This window comes from Cololabis saira, chromosome 8, assembly GCF_033807715.1.
Source record: "Cololabis saira isolate AMF1-May2022 chromosome 8, fColSai1.1, whole genome shotgun sequence".
Classification (NCBI taxonomy): domain Eukaryota; kingdom Metazoa; phylum Chordata; class Actinopteri; order Beloniformes; family Belonidae; genus Cololabis; species Cololabis saira.
This window is the reverse complement of record NC_084594.1, coordinates 28,975,287-28,987,373: the sequence shown is the minus strand read 5'-3', so window position 1 is coordinate 28,987,373 and position 12,087 is coordinate 28,975,287. Positions and strand designations below refer to the sequence as shown.

Below are 12,087 nucleotides of genomic sequence, written 5' to 3'. Positions count from 1 at the left end.
ATGACCAATCATACTTCTGGAGCAACCGTGACATGTACATGGCCTCTTTGCAGTGTGACCTTTCATGCTGAAGGGTTGGTTCTGGTTGTAATTAGAGTTACAGTCCATCAATGAAATATGTTGAGATGAAGCGCTGCTCAGTTTCGTTGGTATCCATAGAAATGGCCACTGTAACGAAAGTGCACAAAAGGAGCTATTTTTTTTAAATCAAAAGTGTAAGTCAGTTAATGAAAATAATAGTTTAATGAGCCACTCAGTTATTTTTCTCACTTTCATGTGGATTGTGTATCGATCTCTTCTAAAAGGCAGGGCCACTTCGAGGCATTTGGGGGTTTGAGATAAGACGCTGGGCCCATCTTAGCCATTACATTGGTGTAGCAGGGCGATTTGAGGGGAAAGAAAAAAGTGCACTAGCGGGTAAATTTTAAAGAAGAAAAAAAAATCGGGCTCTTTAAACTAATAAAATTAGAGTAAACCCTTTTTTTGTCTGTGTGTCCTTTGATGTCCAGGGTGAACCTCCCGTCTCTCCTGGTGATAGCTGGGACCAACTCCAGAACCGAACAGTATGAATCACTAATGGAGAGTGAATGAAGCAACGGATTTGCATAAAATACACTGCACTGACATTTAAAATACTATACTTGCTCAGGTGACATTTGTTGTTTGTTGCAGTGTTGTAAATAGAGGATTGAATGTACTTTCTGCAGCCTAATGGGGGGATGAATTGATGTTTCACTCATTAAAGTTGTCATCTCAAAGTGCACAGAGGCCTGCTCCTCTAGGAGAGGAAAACATGATTAGTGAAGCTGTTTTTTTCAGACACAATGGAAAAACATATAAAATGCAGTAAAGTCCCAAAGATTCCAGCACAAAGAGCAAAATCAACACAATCAACCAAAAGAGAAAAAAGAGGCATGCCTTCAATGTTGTTTTTAATGTCAAGTGGGATGTGATGTTACATGTAGTTCCTGATTTCAAGACACATACAGACCCGTGTTTGTTTCTAGATGGTAATGAATGAACTTAGATTAGGCAACAATGCTATATGAATTTAAATTTCAGAAATATTACTGTCAACAGATTCAAAATGAGGAGGAGAGTTCATGACTATACTTCCCTAAAACTGGTTCATTGTGATGTTTTAAGGGGAACAATAGTCATGAGCATTTTAACACAATTATTCTGCAAACATGTGCTCTATTGTAACTAATAAAAGTTTAACCTGTTTACCATCTCAGGGTTGATTGAGCTATTGAAGTCTTTCTCTCTGAATTCTCTTTTACAGTAATATATAGCTATTATTGGTCACAAGAAACATACTTATATCTGCTCTTCTGTTGGACTGAGCTGTGTTAAGATGCATTTTCATGTGTTTTTGCAGGTCTTACAGTATCAATGGTGATGCATTGTTACATCAAGGCCACACCCTGGCTGTGTCATTTGACCTATAGAGGAGGGTTCGGAGGATTCAGTGGCTATATTTGTAGCGCTTATCATAATATTTTGTAATCCGTGGTTACATCAACAGGTTGTCATTTGTGATTTGCTTACAGTGGAAACATCATTGAACAAATGAACTCTGAGGTTACGAGAGACCACAGGAATACAGCGATAAACACGTCATTCTGAGTAACTTCCAAAAGGTGACAATGCCGTACCCTCAGTGCTTTGACTGGTATGGATTTTTATTTATGCATTATAGGAGGTGTTGCCAGACTGCTTCATGTACAGTGTACTTAACTTTCTTTCTCTCTGAACTGTCTGTTTTTACAGTAATTTATTGCTACGAGTGTTCACATGATGTCTCGTCTAATTAAATTATTTATGTTTTCCCTCCTTTTGACTAAGTTGTGGTAAGATGTATCCGTGTAGGTTTTTACGGTTCTTACCATATGAGTGTTGATGCGTTGTTTCATCAGGGTCATGTGACAAGTGGAACGATGTGCAAAGGATTCAGTGTCTATAATTGCAGCATGTGTCATAATATTTTTGCAATCTGTGGTAACACAAGTGGGTTGCATCTCTGCTGGCTTTGCAGTAGCAGTGCAGGAGTCAATGCTTGGGAGGTGCTTGGCTGCACCTCTGAGGGGGGCATGGGTAACATGGGGCTCACCAATCTGGGCGCTGTTTGCTTATTAACATTAATCTTTAATAATAAAACCTTGACTTTCTTGATTTGTTTGCTTTGGACTCCTTTTTATGTTGCTGCCCAACAAGCTGGGCCATAATAGTCATAAAAAATCCTCTACATCATGTGATCTCAGTGGTTAACTGTAAAATATCACTGACAAAATGAAGCCAAAAGGAGCCAAAAGAGTGATATAAGAGATAAAGAAAGTCAAGAAGTGAAGGAACTATACATTATACGAATTTAAATTCAAATTGATTCTTTTTTTAATTTAAAATGCCATCTTCATTTAAGTTTGCGACTACAGCCATTTGTTATAAGTTGATCTTGAGCCAGGTCGATCGACAGCTCCAAGGTTTTCCCCAGGTTGTAGCAGCCATATTCACATGCTCACTGCAGGACTGGTTATCACAATTATGTTCATTAATGAACATCAAATTTGAAATCTTCCGTGGAAAAATCAAAAAGCCAATACCCTTTGGATTGGTCGCAGTAGGTGTCGCCAGAACCATATTTCACCGATATGAGAGGGGCATGAAGAGGAAAAAGGTCGCCGGTGCTTTGCCATAATGTGTCACAGCCATTTTCCAATAAGCCCTCATTTGGATCCTGAGCAGACAAATCTGCGGCCGGCCAGTAACTCATTAACCAGGCGGCGTTTGTTTACTTGACCAATAAAACCCGTTGGAGAAAGAGGTTTTTCCAAGATTCACTGCCTGGAATGTGACTCTAGTGTTGGCCTGATAGAAAATACGCACATGTAAAAGTTGGGGGATGATGTTAAATGCCCCTCTTTTGCAGTGATCATCATCCCTCACAGTCACTGTGGATATATGTACCCACTGGCATAAACATCAAACTCAAACTTCAGTGATACAAGTTGTGGAATTTCTTACTCATTTGAGAAGAAACATGACTTTGCATATTTATAATACACATATTTGATGATACATCCTAGCTGCAATAGCTGTTGATTCCTTTTATTTAATCTCTCTGTGTCAGCAGTCACGTCGTGTAAGGGGGTTGTGGTCTCATTGTCAGGCTGTGACAAGCATGGCCAGACAATGTGACCACATCTACACAAAATAACACATAATGGCAGCTTGCATGAGAGCTGTCATTATGGGTCATTTTGATGTCATTGACCAAAATGAGGTCTATCCACCAATGCATCAGCACCAGTGGCATTAGGGATTTGTACTGAAGATAAGGTTAGACACACACACACACACACACACACACACACACTCAAACCACTGTTCTGGTGTCACTGAGTGTATCGATAGTCAGAGTTCCACTAAATGTGGATTTATCAGACATCATCACTCAACAAGAGGCTGGGGAGGAGGCTGGAATTCTGATGATCCAACACCATCCATGAGCTCATGTAGAGTTGGTCACCATTATCATGAACAGGTGTCATGTTCCTGTTTCAAAAGAATGAACGTAGTCACAGTCCAACACCTCAGGGGGAGGGTCAAGGCGGGCGATAGGCTGGGATATAGCCCTCACTTATCTTTGAAAAGGGGACCTTGAGACAAATGTTCAGCAGAGATTCAATTTTCTGTTTCAGACCTGACAATCAAGTGAAAGGACATGAGGAAATACGGCTGGAACAGTTTAACGGAGTTGATTTTCAGAAATCCTGTGGTCGAACAGGTAGGTAGGATTGTAAATCTGCTTTATTTGACTTCCACTCAATAAATGATCAGACAAAAGAGGAAATAGACACGACAAGGAAATGCTTGGCAGTTTTTCTGATGCTCTGTTCATGCTGAAAACATCCCATCACCGTGAATGGAAATGATCAAAATATTTCTCATCCCATTGTTGTAAAAGGGACTGTTTTAATTAAGAGCTGTTTTATCTGACAGTCTGGGTTCACTGCCTAATTAAAGAATGCAACAAACAATCACTTTGTAATATTTTGGATCTTTGAACTAGCAGGACCCACATGCGGATGCTGGGGATGAGAACACAGAGCGCGGGAATTGGGCCAGCAAGAAGGACTACATCCTCTCTATGATCGGTTATGCTGTTGGACTGGGAAACATCTGGAGATTTCCATACTTGGCCTACAAGAATGGAGGGGGTACATCTATGTTTGCTACCTAATACAATAGTGATATTTTTTTAGGGATAATGCTTTTTTAGTAACAATTTCTCTCATTTCGTGCCAACAAATCTTTTTTAGGTGCCTTTCTTATCCCCTATTTTGCCCTTTTGCTGGTGACTGGAATTCCTCTTTTCTTCCTGGAAAGCGCCTTCGGTCAGTTTTGCAGCCAAGGTCCAGTTAACGTATGGAGAGCCGTGCCAATACTGCAGGGTGAGACGTCCATTCAAGTGCAATGAGGACTTATTTGGGTGGATTTGAAGGCCAACGTGTGCATGTAAAGTAGATGACGGATGGATTAATGGTTAATGGTCAACTATGTTACCTCAAATTAGCCTAAACTGCTGTTTGGCGAGGAGCTGTTAATGATCAGCTTCATTAGCAAAAATTAACTTTAACTTCTTAAGACTGACTTTATACAAAACCTTCAATTGAATAAGATGTTTATTTATGATAAAGAAGGAAACTGCAACATACTTGAAATTCTGCAGAAAAAAACATGAGTTTTTCATCAGCGCAGCTCAGATAGATGTGGATAGAAAACACATGTTAAGTGGTTTTGTGGACAAATAAAACATAGACTAACTATATGTTACAGCAAACAAGTTATTTGACTTTTCCTTCTTTTGCTCGTAGCTTATACTTATATGGATACAGTTTATGCTCACCAAAGTCAAATTAAATTTCTTTAAAAAGGAGTGAACTTGTGAAGTGCATTTAAAAGGAGCTGACAACATTTTAAATAATTTATTTGAATCATAGAGACAAAAGTATAGTCACGCCTATGGAACTCTCTACCTGACTACCTCAGGAATGCACCTTCTGTGGAGTCCTTTAAAACAGGCCTTAAAACACTTTCCTACAACAGGCTTTCCCCTGAACTCTTCCCTTGACCCCTTTTATTCACATATTTTTTTTGCTGCCCTCAACTTTTTATCTTATTTAGTAGCTAGGCTTTGTCTTAGTCTCTTAGTCTTGTTTTTAGTCTTCTTTGTAAAGCGCTCTGAGATCTGTCGCTTCAGGTGAAAAGCGCTATATAAATTGAAATTATTATTATTATTAAGTATCCCTTTTCTTTGCAGGTGTTGGTGTTGCCACAGTCATGGTGACTCTAATAGTATCAATTTACTATAATGTCATCATCGCCTACAGTCTGTACTACATGTTTGCCTCCATGCAGTCTCCGCTGCCGTGGTCCGGCTGCTTCAGCTGGGCTGACAGTAACTGCAGCGAGACGCCTAAAGGTGCTTATTTTCTTCTATTCTTGTGATGATTAATTCTCTCATGTGGTGGAAGCTGCCATCTGTGCCAAGTCAGATGACAAGATGATAATAATCATACGAAACCAGTCCAAGGGACTCACCCTTCAATTATTCTGAAGAAATTTAAGAAACCGGTCCAGATCACATTTCTGAAAGTTGCATATAGGAAAATGATTCGTGTTGAGTGATATTTTAGATCAGTTATTTACTAATGGTCTCTCCTTCCCAAGGGAATTGTAATGTAAGTGGTTTAGTGACGGCAAACTGGACTCAGGACAACAACACTTGCCCTTCATTCAACACCACCATGGTCTCGGTGCAGAGCCCGAGTGAGCAGTACTGGAAGTAAGGATTGCACATCTCAAATCAACAAACACACATAAAGTTATTCATCACATGTTTCTGGATGCATGGATGTGTTTTGTCTTTAAACATCTGTATCTGTCCAGTCGTGTGGTTCTGCAGAGATCCAGTGGTCTTGATGAAACAGGACCAGTAGTTTGGCACCTGGCTCTGTGTCTGCTGCTGAGCTCCATGATTGTTGCTGCAGCGCTCATCAGAGGGATCAAGTCATCAGGCAAAGTAAGTCTACACACCTTTTATATTTAATGCAGCATTTCTGTTTACACAAGAGGGCAAAATGTCCTATTTTTTACTGAAAGACTAAAAATGAGATTTTCCGATTTGATGAGAAAATAAAATATAGCAAGATGAAAAATACCACTGGATGCTAAAATCAATGTACAAAATTGCTTTTGACTTGATCCTGCAGGGATTTTCTAGACTCCAGTTTGCACTTTTACCGGCCTGGAGCCACAGTTTAACTTTGCTCTTGGAAAAGAGATGTGGCCTTCCTCAAATATTAAATGATTACCATCCAGGTGCAAAAGTAATCTATAACATATCCACAGCCAGTAAACTGAGTAAACTGACTGTGCTGATTGCTGATTCTTAACAACTATACTTTCCTCAGAGCCCGGCAAGATGGTACAAAGAGTGGAAGAGGGATGGAGGAAAAAGATAGGATAAAAAAATAGGTGATGGAAATGCATATAACTTAAAAATAGATGTATATTGAAAAACCAATCCTTTTGAAACAGTTGCACATAATAAAACGGAACCATATTTAATTATTTTCGCTGTTATAGACACTAATTTTGACCAGAACCTGTCCTTTAAATTGCATATTAAACAGGTTTCTAGGACCATCTTCTCTACCGAAGCGGCAGATGGCCGCCATTCCTGAGTCTGGTTCTGGCAGAGGTTTCTTCCTGTTAAAGGGAGTTTTTCCTTTCTGCAGTCGCCTGGTGCTTGCTCAGGACGGGGGATTGAATCAAAGAAAAGTTTTGATACAATCTGTTGGTTTCCTTACTAAATCAATAATTAGGGCCCGAGCACTGACAGTGCGAAGGCCCTATTGTATCTGTAGGAATTTTTTTTGTTTTTCTTCCAACAAAATGAGGGCTTTTTTGCCTCCATAAACGTGCCCCAAAAGTCACTAAATTTTGCACGCAAGCCAGGACTGACGAAAAATTTGATATTTAATGGTTTGCATTGATGGGCGTGGCCTAACGGCTCAACAGCGTCCCCTAGAAAACTTTGTGCCTTAAGCCCCACAATACGGTTTGACGTACATGCAAAAAAATCGGTACACACCTGTATCATGTCGCAACTTAAAGAAAAGTCTCTTGGCACCATGGCCGAAACCGAACAGGAAGTCGACCATTTTGAATTAATCGTGTAATTTTGGCGCAATTTATGACATTTTCACCTGTCATACTTTAATGAACTCCTCCTAGTAGGATCGTCAGTTTGACATAAAACTCACTCAGACACAAAAGACGTTAACGATGAAAAGTTATCAAAATTGTGAGTTTCCGTGAAATGTTGTGGCTGTGGCGCTGCGTCAAACTTAAACAGGAAGTGATACTAGTAGCTGATTGGTCGATATTTGATAGATCCTATTTTATTTCTTTCCTGAATGGTATGACATAAAGACTCGTGGGTGGTGTCATCTGACTCGGTTTTGACTCCTTCACCTTAATTGGTGCAAATTAGCCCCGCCCCTTCATCTGATTGGTCCATATTTTATAGATCCTATTCTCTGCAATAACTTTTGACAGGTTTGACATAGAGAGTCGTGGGTGGTGTCATCGGACTCGGTTTTGACTCCTTGACCATAATTGGTGCAAAATAGCCCCGCCCCTTCTTCTGATTGGTCGATATTTGAGGTTACTATTTTCTGCCATAACCTTTGAAAGGTTTGACATAAAGAGTCATGGGTGGTGTCATCGGACTTCGTTTTAAGTACTTGACCTTTATTGGTGAAAATTGCACGCGCGAGGGCCCGTTCATCGCTGCTTGCAGCTTTAATTCGAATTATTATATGGGCTTTGTATTTATTGGCTACTTTGTAATGAGTTGAACTGTATTGTTAAAGCCTTAATAGGACATCCGTCATGATTTGGTGCTGTATAGATAGAGCTGAATTGAGTTGAACTGAACTTGCTGTTAATGGAATATTGGCATATTTTATTTGAAGTTTGTTGACGATTGTTGCAACACAGTTGCAGCTTTGCATTTCCCTTTGAAAATCCATGTCCATGTGAGAACATGTCTCATGTGGACATGGATCTCCAGCTATCCACAGAAAGTCAGGAGTCGTGATAAAACTAGTTACGGCTTGAGTTCCATGTGAATAGTAATACGACACACACTGAGCACCTTCCGTCTAACTTTGCTTTTATCTGTCCAGGTCGTGTATTTCACAGCCACCTTCCCCTATGCGGTCATTTTGATACTGCTGATCAGAGGGGTGACGCTGGAGGGAGCTAAAGATGGGATCGAGTTCTACATTGGTTCCCAATCCAATCTGACAAAGCTGACCGAAGCACAAGTACACATTATCTACCAACTATCTACTTTCAAGTTTGGCACATAAACAGAAGTTATGGAAAATAAAGCTGCCTTTCGATCAAAAGCATTGCTGTGTGTTGTAGGTGTGGAAAGATGCTGCGACTCAGACCTTCTATTCTCTGTCTATTGGTTGGGGTGGACTCATGACTCTCGCTTCCTATAACAACTTTCATAACAACGTGTTCAAGGACACAATCATTGTAACATTTACTAATGCTGGTAGGAGCTTGCCTGGCTACATTTTCTTTAGAAAAAGGAAAAAATAATGTGGATAATCTTTATGCTGCTTCTATTTCTTCCCAGGGACCAGTGTGCTTGCAGGCTTTGCCATATTTTCAATATTGGGTCATATGGCTCACATCTACAAAATACCAGTTGGAGAGGTGGTGAAGGAAGGTCAGACATACAAACCCTGTGGACACCAATGACCAAAAGTGTGGAAATGAGACATGCTCTTATGATTGTCTCTGTCCATGTCTTTGAGCAGGATTTGGCCTGGCCTTCATTGCTTACCCGGATGCCCTTTCTAAGCTTCCCATTTCCCCACTGTGGTCCATATTGTTCTTCTTCATGCTTTTGACTGTTGGGCTGGACTCTCAGTTTGCAGGAATAGGTCAAATCTTTACCTTCCACTAAGTGCAGTATTTCCTGAACCCGGAGCCCTCGGCTGAGTGTTGTGTACTGAAATGTGTTGTCTTTTCATTAGAGGTATTAACCACCTGCCTGCATGATGCTTTCCCTCAAATCTTCAAATCCAAACGAGCCTTACTGACACTAACAACGTGTTCTGTCATCTACCTCCTTGGCCTGCCATGCATCACAAGTGTAAGTCAGTGTACTATGTATCACCATTGTTTCATGGATAACAGTTAACACGCTCAGTTTATTCATATGAAACCTGTGTGTGTGTGTGTGTGTGTGAACATTATAGGCAGGAATATACTGGGTGACTCTCATGGACCAGTTTGTTGCCTCCTGGGTGCTGCTATTTTTGGTTCTCATGGAGATAATTGGCATCTCCTATATATATGGTAAATCTGATAATTGGAGACATGTGTATGTTGTTATAATATCACTGCGTGGCCTCAAACTGCAGCTTGTTTGTATTCTTCTTGAACTCCACAGGAGTGAACCGTTTTATTAAAGACATTGAGATGATGCTTGGAAAGAAGTCTTCAGGTTTCTGGTTGTGGTGGAGGGCGTGCTGGTTCTTTATCAGCCCCAGCATCATACTGGTGAGAAAAGCACAGACATTGGGTCTCATTCATGAAACTTGAGCAGAACGAATTTTTGCGGAAAATGTTTGCAGAGCAAGATTTACATGCGTTTTGGCATTCATGACAATGTTAGTGGTTTCAGTTCCATCTACTTATGCCTGTGGCCGCATGTAGAGTGTAAATAAGGTGTGCACATAAGTATAGCCCGTCGTTATTAGACTTTGGGACATTAATGGGATGAGACAGCATTACAGTAACTGGTAACCTCTTTCCACGCAGAGCAAATAAAATACAGCAAAATAAGATATTTTTCTTCCTTCCACTTCAGTTACAATAACTTCAGTGCCCATTTCTGAAACTGTTTCCTTCCTCTCGCTCTCTCTGTTTTTTGGGGGGTTTTGTTTAATATCCACCAGGTAATAAGCACCAACAGTGCGCTAGCAATTATTGACTGCCATTAATGAAGATCCACACATTCTTACAATTAAAATACAACTTTAATACAACATTTGTGAATCTGAACTGATTTTTAGCGAAGAGGTAATATATGTGCAGATCTACTCACAGATTTATAAAGATTTCATATACAGTATTAGGCCAACTGTTTAGAGTATAGCGTATATGAGAGTAACTCCAAGAAAAAACAGAAGCAAAAGGAAATATCTCGTCACATCTGATGTGTGATTATTCTACTTGTACATGTTGATGAGTGTTATCATGCTTGTTAAATCCATATTTTCCTCCTGAGGCCTGTAAAGGCGTTAGAGATCACGGCTGAATTTTTCAAAGATATAAAGTCCTTCACTTGTTTTTCTTGTTGCTGTTGTTTAGGTGATCTTGGGATGGTCTATTGCAACATTTGTTCCCCCAGTCTATGGAAACGTGCAGTACCCAGCGTGGGGCTTGGCTCTGGGCTGGTGCATGGTTGCATTCATCCTTATCTGGATTCCTGTTGTTGCTGTGTACAGGATGATAAAAATGAAAGGAAACCCCTGGAAGGTACGTATGCTTGTGGCTGTATGTCTTCTTCGCATCCCTCAAAACATTTCAGTACAAAAAACTCCACAAAGAGAATGAAACGTTGTCCTGTTTACTTTCGACAGCGTCTGAAGTCAATGTGCTCTCCATCTGAAGAATGGCATCCCTACCTGAACGAACATCGAGGTGACCGCTACTCAAAAGAACGATGCTCCCGTGGAAAGAACCATAAATATCATCTCGATGTTGATGTCAACGTAATCTCCAGTTCATGGCTGTGATGTGTTTGTTAGCATGTTCACTTGTTGATGTTTTCCCACTTTGAAATGGGCTTTCGTAGTTTTTTTGGCATTTCCAGCCAGGTAGTGTACATTGTGGATTTCGCAGATGAGGTCAGTTAAACCCTAAAAAAATCCCTTCTCTTCAGGGTCCCAGTGCTGCTGCGCTGGTTGCACGCCTTACTGCGAAGAAATCAAACCAGGAAAAAGAAATATGTATATAATTAACTTGGTTTTATTGTCTCAGTTTCCACAAAGCTGAACAGGAAAAAACACAAGTATAGTGTGAGGATTTTTGCTACCTTTACCTCTGAGAAGATCCGATGACTTGCGTGGGAATCAGGGCCTATGGGGACGTTTTGATCAAATGATTCTCACGCACAATGAGAAAATCTCTTTTTCTCCTTTCTCCAAACTACATACAGTATCTGTGAGACATACCGAGTCATTAATGTGGAATTTGATTTCAGAATTTCAAAAAGATTAAACCAAAATGCAAAAAGTGGACCATCATGTGTGAAATGTGAAGTTCTGCTTGAGGGGGCATTAGAATCAGGAAATGTATATTTTTATACTGGTGATTTTGTCTGGCTTTTTATACATTTTGTGGTAATTATTTAAAGATATTAGTAGTAGTAGTAGTTGTATCGTCACTGTGTAGCTTAAATCAACTCAGTGTATTTTTATTCCACCTCATGATGTTAAGGCATCTAAATGAAAATTAAAAATGCTTCGACCACATAGATACCAACAATGTAGATTAATGTTGATCTCCACATTGTTGTATGTGAATATCAGTGTCAGTGTAACCATAATAAATAGAATCATAGTAATAAACTGTTGGTTTTTTTCTGTAGTTTAAGATTGATCTCTTCCTATCATCACTCGTGGTTTTTGTCACATCATCACAGGCTTATCATAATTCCTACACTGCATGCCCTCAGCTCTGACGAAACTGTCTGGTCTAGATGACCAAGCTGGGAGCTGTTGTGTGGACCTAGCTGTAAACCATCTTAAACCTAGACATGCTTATAAGCTGTTGCAATCAGACACAAGGAAATATACAATTATGCACCACAAGAAGTTCCCTGAATCTTCAAAAAGTAGGCCTCAGTGTCGTGGTCAAGGATGCTTGCAGACGACTTATTCTTCCAGTGAAGTCATAGGGGTCTCTGATAAAACAAATCAGACACTC

The 12,087-nt window shown here is 40.0% G+C and overlaps 1 protein-coding gene across 1 annotated transcript; it reads left to right on the top strand.

The window, feature by feature from the left end:
- The first annotated feature begins 3,688 nt into the window (after positions 1 to 3,688).
- slc6a14 (solute carrier family 6 member 14) lies at positions 3,689 to 10,994 on the top strand. The gene is made up of 15 exons (XM_061728618.1): positions 3,689 to 3,787; positions 4,073 to 4,220; positions 4,323 to 4,454; positions 5,324 to 5,485; positions 5,734 to 5,848; positions 5,953 to 6,085; positions 8,259 to 8,399; positions 8,503 to 8,638; positions 8,723 to 8,815; positions 8,907 to 9,032; positions 9,126 to 9,244; positions 9,351 to 9,450; positions 9,545 to 9,654; positions 10,468 to 10,635; positions 10,740 to 10,994. The coding sequence occupies exons 1-15, from the start codon at positions 3,725 to 3,727 to the stop codon at positions 10,893 to 10,895; spliced, it is 1,902 nt and encodes a 633-aa protein (XP_061584602.1). The 5' UTR covers positions 3,689 to 3,724; the 3' UTR covers positions 10,896 to 10,994.
- The last annotated feature ends 1,093 nt before the right edge of the window (positions 10,995 to 12,087 follow it).